The 14,414-nt window shown below is 41.7% G+C and overlaps 1 protein-coding gene across 6 annotated transcripts; it reads right to left on the bottom strand.

The window, feature by feature from the left end:
* Positions 1 to 415: 415 nt before the first annotated feature.
* ZNF582 (zinc finger protein 582) lies at positions 416 to 12,966 on the bottom strand. Of its 6 annotated transcripts, none has more exons than XM_057719631.1 (5): positions 12,634 to 12,966; positions 11,456 to 11,544; positions 10,100 to 10,226; positions 9,765 to 9,860; positions 416 to 1,840 (listed from the first exon to the last, which is right to left on the bottom strand). In XM_057719631.1, exons 1-5 carry the CDS (start codon positions 12,644 to 12,646, stop codon positions 528 to 530), a joined length of 1,638 nt encoding a protein of 545 aa, XP_057575614.1. In that variant the 5' UTR covers positions 12,647 to 12,966; the 3' UTR covers positions 416 to 527. The 6 variants fall into 6 exon arrangements, with proteins under 6 accessions (XP_057575614.1, XP_057575615.1, XP_057575616.1 ...); XM_057719632.1 differs by having other exon boundaries at positions 12,856 to 12,940; XM_057719633.1 differs by having other exon boundaries at positions 11,439 to 11,544; positions 12,634 to 12,651.
* Between the last annotated feature and the right edge of the window lie 1,448 nt (positions 12,967 to 14,414).

Genomic DNA, 14,414 nt, shown 5'->3' with positions numbered 1-14,414 from the left:
CATCAGGGTGTTTGGTATTCTCTTTTCTGGCTTCTTAAATAGTACATTCAGTATATTTGAGTACAGTCTATCAGGTTGTCATGTTTTTCATGCACTTAAATGCCATAAAAATTCCTCTGAGTATACCTTCAGCCACATCCCACATTTCTTGGCATGTAAAACTCTCATTGTCATTCTTTTCATTACCACTGGTGGTAACTGCATGATTTAGTTTCTTGTTAACCCAAGAGTAATTTGGCTGTTTTTTTGTCCTTTTTTTTTTTTTCTAACTTCCAAGAAAATTCACACTTTTGGCTGTTGTTAAAATTATTACACTTTGGTGAGAAAATGTGATTCTGGAGTGTGTTAGAGACAAAATTTTTTCCAATCTTTTCATCTTTGACAATCATGGTCTAAAAAATTTACATCCATATAATTTTTCTTCAGTATGAATTTTATTAGGATAAAGGATAGCTCTGAATAAAGGATTTCTCACTTGCATTACATTCGTCAAGTCTTTCTCCAAGATATAAAAAGTTGTGATTAGCCTAAGCTAATGGACTCTTCCCATTATTTCCATTCATATGGTTGCTTGCTAACATAAATTCTCTGATGATTAAAAAGGGATAAGTGGTGATGGAAGGCTTGTCTACATTTATTAACTTTATTTGTGTTTCTCTATTATGCATTCTCTGATGTTGAACAGTAGTTGAATCATGATTTAAAGTCCTCCCACATTCCTTATATTCATAGGGCTTTTCCTCAGTATGAATGACCTGATGTTGCATCAGTTGTGAGCAATGGCTGAAGGCTTTCCCACATTCCTTACATTCATATGGTTTCTCACCCGTATGAATCCTATAATGTACAGTAAGATGTGAGACCCGTTTGAAAGCCCTACCACATACCTTACATTGGTAGGGTTTCTCTCCTGTGTGAATTCTCTGATGCTGCTTAAGTTGTGAGCTCACCCTAAAGGCCTTCCCACACGCCTTACATTCATAGGGTTTTTCACCAGTATGAATTCTCTGATGTCGGATAAGAGTTGAGCCTTGATTAAAGGCCTTCCCACATTCTTTACATTCATAGAGTTTCTTGCCAGTGTGAATAGTCTGATGTTGAATCAACTGAGAACGATGACTAAAAGTCTTCCCACATTCTTTGCATGCATAGGGTTTTTCACCAGTATGGATTCTATAATGTACTTTAAGATGTGAGATCCGATTGAAGGCCTTGCCACATTCCTTACACTGATAAGGTTTCTCACCAGTATGAATTCGTTGATGTTCAATCAGCTGTGAGCTTCGACTAAAGGCCTTTGCACAATCCTTACATTCATAAGGTTTTTCACCAGTATGAACTCGCTGATGTTGTATGAAATTTGAACCAGAATTGAAGGCCTTTCCACATTCCTTACATTCATACGGTTTTTTGCCAGAATGAATATTCTCATGTTGAATTAGTCGTGAGCCATATTTAAAGGCCTTCCCACATTCCTTACATTTGTAGGGTTTCTCACTGGTATGAATCCCTTGATGATTAATAAGGAAGTCCTCTTGCCAGAAGTCTTGTCTACATTCATTATATCCATATGGTTTTTCTCCAGTATGAATTTTCTGATAAAAAGTAAGGGGTGCTTGCTGGTCGAAAGTGGACATTTCTTCATTATCAATTATCATTTGCCCGTCTGGATTTCCCTCTTGCCTGTCAAACTGACTTCTGCGTTCCCAATCATCTTGGAAACTTGAGCACTCAAGACCATAACTTGTAAGGCTTTCCATTATCTCCCACCGGGGTGATTGTACTTCATAACTGTGCTGCTTTGGAGATAATACCTTAGTATCATACCTGGACTCCAGTACTGAAAAAGAACAAAACAAGTATGTGTTTGTTTTTTCCTTTTCCAGAAAAAGGAACTTCTGTAGTAAAAATTGGAAAGTTTAGACTCAAGATAATACCTGTAAATTCTTGAATGAGACTCAGAGATTAGAAAATGGAGTAGCACAGAGAAAGAGGAAATATCATAAATTGAGATGAATGAGGTAATCAGATTATAAGAGTAGTTCTGAAATGTCAGTGTGGATCAGAATCACCACCGAACCATGGTTTTAAAAAATGAATGTTTCTATGAAACCCTAGAAAAGACAAATGTGAGTAAAAGAAAGCAAATCATTTGTTGCCTGGGGCTGGGGGGTATGAGTAATTGTGTGGGAAAGAGCGTAAGGGAACTTTTCAGGCTATGAAAATGTTTTCTATCCTATCTGTGGTGGTGGTCACGTAAGTATATACATTTGTCAATAGTCATTAAAATATTATACTTAAAATGCAGGCATTTAATTTAATATAAATTATACCTCAATAAAGTGGATTTTTAAAAATGATGGAGAGGGGTGAGGATACTTTTCTGGCCAGAGGAACATGGTGGCATATCTGCTTGACAAGGGGATGTGGTGGTACAGGAGGGCTATTTTCAAATGTCCACTGGAAGTTGTAATAACACAGCTGTGGTCTTCTGCTGTGATGCTTTCTGTCTCTGAAGTTTAGCTGAACACCATGGCTAGAGCTAATGTCAGCTTGGACCAGTCTCTCCTGGACTTTTCCGTTGCCTAAAAGTGACCTTGGGAAAAAGGAGGGCCTTGTTCCTTGTTTAGAAGATTAGGCCCAAATTCAGTGGGAGTGGCCTCTTCCAGAGCAATATTCTTTGCTGGTTATTCAGACTGCAAGAAAAGGCTGAATGGTGTAGTTGATCTTGATTTTACCTGGCACATGATTTCCACTACAGTGACCTGTTTTACTGCAATCACAGAAATCAATCCCACTTGACTAATAAAGGACTGGTTACCGCTTCATTCAGGGAACTACAGGGAAAAGCGAATGGGTGCTGTTGAGTGTGTTCATAAAGTATATTAGAAGGCCAAAGAGGGCTTTATAGGGGCATATCTGCTTCCTATGGTAGCATGTCATAGACCACTATTCACTTGTTTTTTTGTGAAATTATTAAGCAAAAACTACTGGAATAAAAGATTACTTTAACAATGCAAGATGATGAAGTCAGTGAAAGAAGTAGCAATTTTGTGGGAATGATACTGATGTTACCTCAGAAATCTGCCCCACACTATAGTGTAAACACATGACGTTGTAAGAACAGGACTATGTGAAAAAGGCAAAAAGTAGAGGTATTTTTTTCAGATACTATGTTTGGTTGTTCAAGAGGGAAGCTGTCTTTTTGGGTCTCTTCACTGTGGTCTAACAGCTGTGGTAAGGCAGATTCCAAGCATGGCCACATATGAATTGGTGGTCCATCTACTCAATGGTTAGCAACATCTGGCTGCCATCCTATAAAGAAGGACAACCAAAGATTGCAGTGGACCATGGAATATTAAAGCCAGCCTGGTGGACAGAAGAAAATTAGTTTGAGAACATGTAACTATGCCCAAGTGGAAGTCTGGTTTTAGGAATTAAAGCGATCACACGTTACTTAGTCTTTTGGGTGATGTGAAAAAACAGCTGCCTCTAAGGACAAGTCATTAAAAGCACTCCTCTTTCTAAACTGCCACATTTTCTGTAATAGACAGCTGACAGTTTTGTTGATTTATGGCAGAGTACAGTCTTTATTCCATGAGCACTTTTCCACTTATATAAATTAAGCCATCTCTAATTACATATTTTGTTATAACTATACAAAGAAATTACTAATTTTCTAATTTCTGGCTTCTATTCTACTCCTTGTAAAGTTTCAAAATAGCAACAAAACTAATGAGGTCCTCTGTATTATTTTTACATTTTTCTGACAGGACCTGGTGCAGTTTTTAAAAGTTGCTTATTTAGCATTAGCAGTTAATGTTTTTGACAACCAATGAAATAATGTCTAAAAATCTTATGTATAGTCTTAGCATTAAAATGTTTTGGTTTCCTCATATGGAATCTCAGAGGATCCCAAATGGCCAACACAGTCTTGAAAAAGAAGAACAAAGTTGGAGGCTTCTCTCACATCCTGATTTCAAAACACATTGAAGAGCTACAGTAATCAAAACAGTGTTGTACTGGCATAAAGGAACACATAAAAGACCAGTGGAGCAGAGTAGAAAGCATAGAAATAAACCCTTACACATATGGTCAAATGATCTTCAAGAAGGGAGCCAAGACCACCCAGTGAGGAAAGGACAGGCTCTTCAACAGATGGGGCTGAGGAAATTTGATATCCACATGCAAAAGAAAGAAGCAGAACCCTTACCTTACATGACATTTTTAAAAATAACTCAAAATGGATTAAAGACCTAAGCCTAAGACTTAATACTATAAAGCTCCTAGAAGAAAACTGAAGGGAAAATATTCATGACTGCATCTGGCAATGATTTCTTGGATGTGCTACCAAAAGCACAAGGCACCAAAAGCAAAAATAGCAAATGGGACTATATCAAATGTAAAAACTTCTGTGCATCAAAGGAAAAAATCAACAGAGTGAAAAGGCAACCTACAGAATGGGAGAAAATATCTGCAAATCATATATCTAGCAAGGGGTTAATATAGAGACAACATAAAGAACTCCTAAAACTCAACTCCTAAAAAAACACAAATAACCTGATTTTAAAATGGGCAAAGGACTTGAATGGACATTTCTCCAAAGAAGACATATAGATGGCCAACAGGCATATGAAAAGATGCTCAGCATCACTAATCATTTGAGAAATGCAAATCAAAAGTATAATGAGATACTGCCTCACAGCCATTAGGATGGCCACTATTTAAAAAAAAAAAAAGCATTCACAGGGTGTGGAATAATTGGAACCCTTGTGCACTGCTGGTGGGAATGGAAAATGGTGCCGTCACTATGGAAAATAGTATAGTGGCTCTTGAAAAAGTTAAAAATAGAATTACCATATGATCCAGCAATTCTACTTTTGGGTATACATCTACAAGAATTGAAAGCAGAATCTGAAAGAGCTATCTGCACACCCATGTTCACTGCAACATTATTCACAACAGCCAAGAGGCAGAAGCAACCCAAATGTCCACTGACGGATTAAAAAATTGTGGCACATACATACAGCCTTAAAATGGAAGGAAATCCTGTCACGTGCCACATTATGGATGAACCTTAAGGACATCATGCCAAGTGAAAGAAATGAGACACAAAAGGCCACATATTGTATGATTCCATTTATGTGAAATATCCACAACAAGCAAATCCATAGAGACAGAAAGCGGATTAGTGGTTGCCAAGCACGGGGAGGGGGAAGGGGTACTAAGGAATACTGTTTAATGAGTATGGGGTTTCCTTCTGGGGTATGTCTAGGAAAAACACCATTCTATTCTCGGTACTTCACTGCTGACACTTCTGATCACCAAATGTGTGTGGGTTTTTCACTTACACCAAGCAGCTCTCCATCTCTCTGGTAGATACTGATTGGGCAACCTACAAATTCAATTCTGACACTGCCTTTCTGCAGATCTCACAAATTAAGGTCTCAGTCTCACAAGACTGCCCGTACCAGCCCCCCTCCCCATAAAATGGAGGTTCCCACAACCCCCTCCATGGATTTAATCATTTGCTAGAATGGCTCGCAGAATTTAGAAAAACAGTTTACTTATTATATTATCAGTTTATTAAAAAGGATGTAAATTAGGACCAGCCAGATGGAAGAGATGCACAGGGCAAGATGTGGGGGAAGGATGCAGAGCTTCTGTACCACCTCTGGGCACACCACCCTCCCAGCACCTCCATGTGTTCCCCAACCTGGAAGCAAGCTCTCCGAACCCCATACTTTAGAGACGTTTATGGAAACCTCGTTATGAAGGCATGACTGATCAAATCATTGGCTGTCAGTAATTTAACTCAACCTCCAGCACCCCCTTCCCCGGAAGTTGGGGGTGGAGCTAAGAGTTCCAATCCTTTAATCACATAATTGGTTCCCCTCTCAATTAGCCCCCATTCTGAAGCTATCCAGGAGACCCCAGCCACCAGTCATCTAATTAGCATATAAGAAGACACTCACGACTCTAGAGATACCAAGGCCTTTAAGAGCTGTGTGCCAAAAAACAGGGATGAAGACCAAATATATATTTCTTATTATAAATCACAAATATCACAGTGATAAAAATACTTCAAAACCAGATATGGTGAATGTACTAAATGCCAATGTACTATACACTTTAATAAGGTGAACTTTGTTATGTATACTTTACCATAACTTAAAAAAAATTAAAAAGCATTTTCCATAAAAAGTATAAATGACCACAACTGGCGATTCCATATTCAGTATCAGCAGTTCAGTATTAGGAAACCTATTCATATAATGAAGATTTTATAAACTGAAAGAAAAAAACTTAATAAAATATGAAAAGGTAGATGCTTCTTTAACCTAAGAAAACATCCCTATCTCATTCCTATGGCTGATATTATGTTTAATGAAAGACACTAAAAATATTCCTTCCTATTAAGGTCAAGAACAAGATCAGTATGTAAAAGCCCTCTTAACACTGTTCCAGGGGTACTACATAATCAGCATCCTCATCAGGCAAAAGAGAAAACCTGTAAGGTATAAAAATGTAAAAACATGATCACCATTTGCAGATGATACAGTCGAATACTTGGAAAGCTCAAGAGAGTTACATAAAAAACTGTCATAAACAATGAGATAATTAAGTAAGTTGGGTTAGCTACAAAATTCATCTGAAGATGTGAATGGCTTTTGTCATATATGAAAAATAACCCAGTTGGAGTATAACATAGATGAATGCCATATTAGTCCATATTGTAGACTATGCCATTTCCAGTAGCAGCAATAAATATAAACTACCTAGGAATAAATGTAACAAGACACAAGATTTATGTAAAGGAAATGTTAAAACCTTCATCAGGGATGGACATAAATGAAAAACCTGTCATGTTCTTCAATAGAAGACTCCACATAATAAAGTCAGTTTTCTCCTAAATTAATCTATAAATTTACAGTGATCGCAGTAAGAAAAATTGCATGTTTTTTTTTTTTTTTTTTTTTGGAAAGCAAATATTCTGATTCTAAAGTTTGGATAGAAAAGTAAATGAGAATAGCCAGGAAAATTCTGAACAATAAGAATGAAGACGGACTAACTCTACCAGATATTTACAACATTTAAACCCTTAATAAATTAAAACCGCAATGGTATAGACACATGGTTAGAGAAATTAATGGGCCAGAACAGAAAGTCCAAAAATAGATCCAAATACAGAGGTGATAAACCAGATGACAAAGGTGACTTCATAGATCAGTGGTGAAGAGATAAAATAAGTTAATAAATGCTGTTTGAATAAGTGGATATTCATCTGGAAAATAACGTGAGATCGCATCTTACACTAGAAAAAATTCCATATGGATCATAAATGGCATCACAAAGAAGCTAGAAAAATATCATAGGAGACTCATAACCTCAGAAGGTGAGGTTCTCTTTAAATATGACACAAACCCACATATTGAGTAAACAAATTGAGCACCTCAAACACACACATGCTGTCAACACTCAAATGACAAAAGCAAAAAAATCTGTCTGCCGACATTTCAGGTGTGGTAGGCAGAATAGTGGCCTCCCAGAGATGCCCGTGTCCTAATTCTTGGAACCATGAATATGTTAGTTTACACGGCAGCACAAGCCTTCTCTCCCCGTGCTCACGCCACACCCGATGTCACTCACTCCCAGGGGCCAACTCCCACTTCAACCTGGATGACTCTACCACGTCTGCAATGCCTAGTTCTTAGCTTCCCACTTGAAATTCTCTTTTATGTTCTAGGAACTGTTTGTGGACATGATTTTGGTCTTGTGTCACACTGTCACTTTGGGTCTCATCAGGGAAGATTTTGCCCCCACCAGGGGACATTAGTCAACGTCTGGAGACATTTTTGGCTTCACGAGAAAGGGGAGGCCAGGGAGGCTGCTAAACGTCCTGCGATGCATAGAATGACACCCCCCACCCCGCCCCGCCAAAGAATTATCCCACTCAAGATGTCAACACTGCTGAGGCTGAGAAGTGCCCCATCCAGAGCAGAGCACCCCAGGCAGAGGGGACAGCAAGGGAAGAAGCCTCAGCACAAGAATATGCGTGATGTGTCAAAGCCAGGATGCACAGACGTGTACTGTCTGCTCTCGTGCTCCCACAGCACAGCTGAGTAGTTGTGACAGAGACCACAGAACTGCTAAAGCCTGAGATATTTACTGTTTGGACCTTTAAACAAGACATCTGCCAACCTCTATGTTACTGGAACAGCAAAGAGGTGTATGTGGCTGTAACTGAGTAAGCAACGTGGAGGGTGGTAGGAAATGAAATCAGAGTGGAGGCATGAGAGCAGGTTATATAGAGCAGCTTAGTCCAACAGAAGTTTCTGTGATACGGAAAATGTTCTATTCTGCACTGTCCAGTAGGGCAGCCACAAGCGACACATGGCTACTCAGCATTTGAAATGTGGCTAGGGCGACTGTGAAATGGAATTTTATGTTTCATTTTAGTTAAAATTTACATAGCACGTGTGGCTGGTGGCTACAGTACAGACATAGAGCCTTTAAGGCCATGGTATGGGTTTTGGGTTTTCTCTTCAGTGAGATGGAAAGTTGGCAGGTTTTGAGCAGAGATATAATACACCCTCACTGAAGTTTTGAGACGGTCACTCTGGCTGCTGTGTGGAGAACGCACTATAGTGGACCAGAGCGGAGGCAGAGGGATGGGGAGGAGGCTACTACAGTAGTCCAAGTGGTGGTGGGGACGTGGGTGGTAGCAGTGTTGTCCGTTGGTGAGAAGAGGCTAGATTCTGGATATATTTCGAGGCAGAGCTAACAGGATTTCCTGACAGACTGAATATGTGTGTGAGATAGAAAAGCTGAGGACGCTTCAGCAGTTTTTGACTTGAGCAATTAGAATAGAGTTCCCTGTTACCGAAGTGCAGAAGAAAGGGGAACAGTGTATTTGTTAGGAAGAATCAAGGACTCCCTTCTGGACTTAAGTTCAAGGTGTCTGGCGAACACGTAAGTGGAGTTGATAAGAAGGCTGTGGGATATAGGTATCTGGAGTTTAAGGGAGAAGCTGAAGGTAATAATTTGCGTTGTCCAAAAGAACTTTCTCCAATAATGGAAATATTTTGTATCTGCAGTGTCCAGTACAGTAGCCACTAGCCACAAAATAGCTACTGAACATTTGAAATGTGACAAGTGCAACTGAGGCACTGAATTTTAAAATGTATTTAACTGTAGGGAATTCCCTGGCGGTTTAGTCGTTAGGATTCAGCAGCGCTTTTACTGCCAAGGGCCCAGGTTCAATCCCTGGCTGAGGAACTAAGATCCCACAAGCCTTGAGGCATGGCCAAAAAAAAATAGTACTTAATTGTAATGAATTTAAATTTCAGTGGCCACATGTGGCCAGTGGCTCCATGTTAAACAGCACAGGTGTGAATGGTATGTATAGCATGATCACGGAGAAGTCCCCAGGAATGGAAATACATAGAAGAGGCCCAAGTCTGAGCCCTGGGGTGCTCCAGTTCTTACTGGAGGTGAGAAGACCCACCAAAGGAGGTTGAGGATGGTTAATGAGGTAGGTGAGAACAAAAGGTGGAGACCCAGATATACATAAATGTTTCAGGAGGGAAGAAACAACCACTTTTGTCAAATGCTGCTGACAAGCTAAGGAAGATGATGACTGAGCCCAGACCTCTGAGTCTGGCAACTTGGACAATTTTCTAACTCAAAGGGCCTGCCTCCTTGCCAGCCAGCTGGACAGTTATCTGAAGTGTGTTCTCTCTTCCCACACATGCCTCACTCACCTGGGCACAGGCCTCCTGTTGCTACGTTCTCCACCATCCAGGGCTCTTTGCCTTGCTCCAGGAAGGAGATCACATCAGGTTTGGAAATGGCAAGACCTGGATGTGAGAAAAAAACATGCCACCCGGTTATGGTGCAGGGCCCCAGAATTCAGATCCAGGGCCTGGTTATTGAGTAGGAGAGGCAGTTGCAGGCAGGCCAGGGGAATATGTAAGTCACCGGAGGGCTGGGGAAGATGGAGCTACCCTTTAACCACTCAAAAGCCACACCAAAATTGACAAGAAGGAACAGATGTGCCCAGGGGTAATCTCCAAACTAACTGACCACATCGCCTTACCCAGTGCGACCAGGTTGCTGTAGGTCTCCAGCATCACGTCTCTGTACAGATCCCTCTGAGCGGGCGCCAGCTGTTCCCATTCTTCTTGAGAGAAGACTACGGCCACATCCCTGAACAAGTCTGACCCCTGGAACAACAGGCAGGTATGTTATATGCGTATTTCAAGGAAATGTTTTTCGGTGGGATGACAGGAGGTGGAGGAGGTCTCTGCAGGAATGGGGTGTTCTGGTGAAAAAGAAGGCTGGGGATGGAGGCCTTCAGTGTGAGCAGGTGACAGGAAAAGATGAGCACAAGTAAAAGAGATGTTCAGATATTCTTTAACTTTCCAAATCAAAGCTCTTGTACTCAGGTCTGGGATGAAAATTAAAATCCAGCCAAATGGAGTTTTCTCAGTTGTGACAAACAGTATAATCCAGCACGCTGCCTACTCTGTCCTTGGTACATGATAAGTTCTCAACGTGGGACCTTTCATTTGTACTTTTATGGAGTAACAACAACAACAAAACCCAACAATTTTTGGTAGACTTTCCCCAAAATATTTTATTAAAAAAACATTTTCTATTTTAGAAAACAGACCTTTCCTTTAAATCAAGAATTGCTTCAAGATGTAGGCTCATGATTATGTGAAAGCATATCACAAACATTTTTCCTTACGAGAAAAATCTTGAATGGAGATTACTTTATTAGCTGTACAATTTTCTATCAAGTGAAATAACTGACTCAACCATTCTTTTACTTTGGATGCAGAGGTCTCCAAGGTCAGATCTCTTAAGGCTCTTCCAACACTATGACTATCCAGATTCTGAACAGTTTATCCATCTGATTGTCTTATGGTCCCCAGCTCTGCACTTAGCTTGCTCTTAAATTGAAGAAGCTGATGGAGAATGACCAAGATTCCAATGCTCTGTTCAACCTCAGACTGGACCTTAATTCTGGCATCTAATCTCTCATAGATTCCCAGCTAAACTTCAGTTACACACTCAATACAGGAGATGGTTCCCCACACTGAAATTGAGACCAACCAATACCAGCTTCCCTGCTTTTCTGTGTGTGATCCCTCATCAGTAGTCATCTCCATTTCATCAAAGCTCAGTTCCTGTAAGGGATGCTCTCATTCTGTATAAGGAAATGGATTTCTTCTCTCTCTGGCCTCCCAACATAAGACGTGGAATGCTATACAGAATGAATCCGTGTGGGCATTGATCAGAGTGGATGGGGCTGTGGGAGGAGGGTACTAGCTGCCTGGTCTTTTTATTCCCTAAAATGCGCGCCTCTGAGAACCAGATTCTTGGGTGGAACCCAGGTAGGAAGGTTCAGGATAAGGAAAGCAAATATTTACATGATTTTAAAACTCACGAGGGACATGACTGTCAGAATTTCCTGGACTGATGGGTCCTCCTCCTGGTTTCTCTCTTGGGGAAGAGCAGCGTCCTGAAGCTGCAGAGCTGAGGGAGGAAAGAGCAAACATAAGAGGCCAGGCTTGCCTCACAGCTCCCAGAATGCCACGGTGACAAGTGCTGACCTCCTTTACTCCCCACCCCCCAAAATTAGAGGGAGCTGGGACCGACTGTGGCCTTTACCTAGCTCTACCCTGTTACTGATGCAGATCTGAGGTGAGGATGCTCAGACCTGGTCCAGTGACTGAGAATGAGGTCCCAAGTACAACGAAGGCTCTCCTCAGGCCAGGGAGCACAGCCTGCCTGATGTGCATCAGCCCAGCCCACAATGAAACCTTCCCAGAAACAAAGCCTTTAACTCTCTCATTCCCACAATGTAACACCTTCATAAGTCTCCCTGGCTCTCACCCTAAGTAATTCACAAAGAACCCTACAGCTCTGCCTAAGCCCTGGCAGACACCATTTGTGGACTCTGCCTGAGTCAACAGATGTTTGCAGCTGGCAGATTAGACGGAGCAGGCCCCGCACTCCATTATCATCAAGTAAATATGCCCCTGCACAGAGAGAGAACAGTGAGTGCTGTGTGCACAGTATTTGCTGAAAAACAGAACCAAAGATTAGTACATAACAGTTCACAAGTAGGCAAGTGGTTGAATCATTTTTGGAAAACAAAACTGGAATGGAAAACAACCAAGTATTAACAACGATGCCATTTAACTACTTCCTGAGTTCATCAATAAAACAGGAGTATTTATAAAAGAGCTTAGGACAGTGCCTGGCATGTTGCAAATATTTAATTCTAAGTAATGTGTAAATGAAATAATGGTAAATGTTTCTTAATATCATATAGTAGGACTTTTTCCTTATGACCACGTTTTTTTAAAGCATTATTTGTATTAACTATAGTCAATTAACAGGGGTGGCCCGTGACTTAACCTTTTCCCCATGGTTGGACAGTTTTCAACAAGATCCTCTAAAATGTTGCCAAGTCGCTCCTTCTAAACTAGTGGTTCCAAATCTTCTGGGGTCATGAGACAAGACTTCGCCCCAGATTTTAAAAACAGCGCGCGTAAGAGTAATTGCAAAACATCCGTCAGTTTTTTCTGGGGGTAGGGACCATCCAACAGACACACCCACCTAAGGGGTCCATGGACCCTGGCTATGAGCCCTGACGTCGAAAGGGGGCGCTAGCAGGGCGCGCCGCTGGAGCCGATGGGAAGTGTAGTCCGGAGCCGGGAAAGCCGCAGACTGACGCCGAAGCAAGATGTTCCGGTTCTTCCCAGGCCCGCGACCCGCCCAGCCGCGGCGCCCAGTCCCCCGCGGACTCTGGAGCGCCTGGTAAGCTCCGGAGCCCCTCACCTGCCGCCTCCTCGGGTCCAGGCGCCCCCGCGGCCGCGCCCCCGCAGCCCCGGACGCGCTTCCTCCTCAGTACCGGCGGACTCGGGGGCCGGAAGATGGCGCAGAAGCACAAAGCCCCGCTGAGGCTGCGTCGCGATTGGGTCGGGACCGCAGTCTCCTCTGGGAAACGTAGTCTCCAGGTTCAAAGGCCGGAACCGACTCGCAAGGACGCGTCTCGCGATGCTTCGGTTTGGCAGGGCGCGTGCGTGCGTGCGTGCGTGCGTGCGTGAGAGACCGTCGGGGAGACGGCAAAGCGTGTTGGGTTCCGTGAGTTGTTGTGTATAGGTCGGTGCGTAGGGCGCGGCGTCTGTGCGTGATTGTCTCGTTGATTGCAGGTGAGTGTGTGAGTGAACGTGACTGGGTGCGCAGTGTTCGGTTGTGACCCGGTCGTTGAGTGTGTGACTGAACCGTTAAACGCCAGGTGCACGTTTGTGTGTGGCTGTGTAAGAGTGGCATGTGACAAAATTTTTCTCAGCTATTGTTAAGTCACCTTTGCGTGGAACAGCTATTTTATCGGAAGATTTGGAGGGAGGTAAAAGCCCGACAGTTTATTTGGAAACTGACTTTAAAACACGATGTGGAAATACTTGCAGATTATGAAGGAGAATGCAGAATGAGCAAAAATGTTTTAAAGGCGTTGTCGAGGAGTTTCCTGTTATGAGATGACATTTCTCAGCTAAGGCCTCTCGTGCTACAAGTAGTTCAACTTTGGTTTGTGAAAGCTTGAGAAGCCCTGAACTTCTCCCTTCACGGGACAGCGTGTTCCAGCATGATTGGAGGTCCAGTGTCCTGGCTGATGGTCAGGTCCTGTTATTCCTGATCTGTGAATGAGGACAGCATCCCTGTCCAAGGTGGCACATTTGTCCTTGACCCAGGCCCAGAGTCCAGAGCCCTTGTCTCTTGATTTCTCTTAGAACATGTACTCTTGTGTCTCACTTCTTGAGATATTTTTTTCTCAGATCTGTGTATATGCATGTTGTTGCATGTCTGAAGGGTGTTTTTTTTCTCTAAATTTATTTAGAAATGTAATTTAAACTCAATAAAAATACGAGTACTGTTTCTCCATTGGAAATAGACAAGTTGATGCTAAAGTTCAAATGAAAAAGTAAACATGCAAAAACAGCTAAGAATACTCTGAGAAAGGAAAGCTATGGTGTATACTAACCCAGTCAGATATTAAAGCTTTCTAAAAAGCTTCTGTAATTATAACTGCTTTGTGGTATTGGCTCATGAATTGTCAGGTGGAAGAGACTAGGAAGTCCAGAAATATCAAATACAGGAGGGAAATCTACTGTATAATAAAGGTGGCAGATTATTGGGATAAAAATGAACTTTTTAATAAATAACCTTGTGGAATAACTGCACAGTTGGGAAAAGATAAAATTGTATTCATACCTCACATCATGCAAAAGAATAAACTCCAAATTGATGGGAGTTCTAAATTAAACCATGCACATAGCAGACTTGTAGAGGTGAATTCTTTTATAACCTGGATGTGTGGAAAGACTTTCTAATTTCGA

This window comes from Hippopotamus amphibius, unplaced genomic scaffold (assembly GCF_030028045.1).
Source record: "Hippopotamus amphibius kiboko isolate mHipAmp2 unplaced genomic scaffold, mHipAmp2.hap2 H_1, whole genome shotgun sequence".
Lineage (NCBI taxonomy): Eukaryota > Metazoa > Chordata > Mammalia > Artiodactyla > Hippopotamidae > Hippopotamus > Hippopotamus amphibius.
The sequence above is the reverse complement of the archived record's forward strand: the minus strand, read 5'-3'. Positions and strand labels throughout refer to the sequence as shown.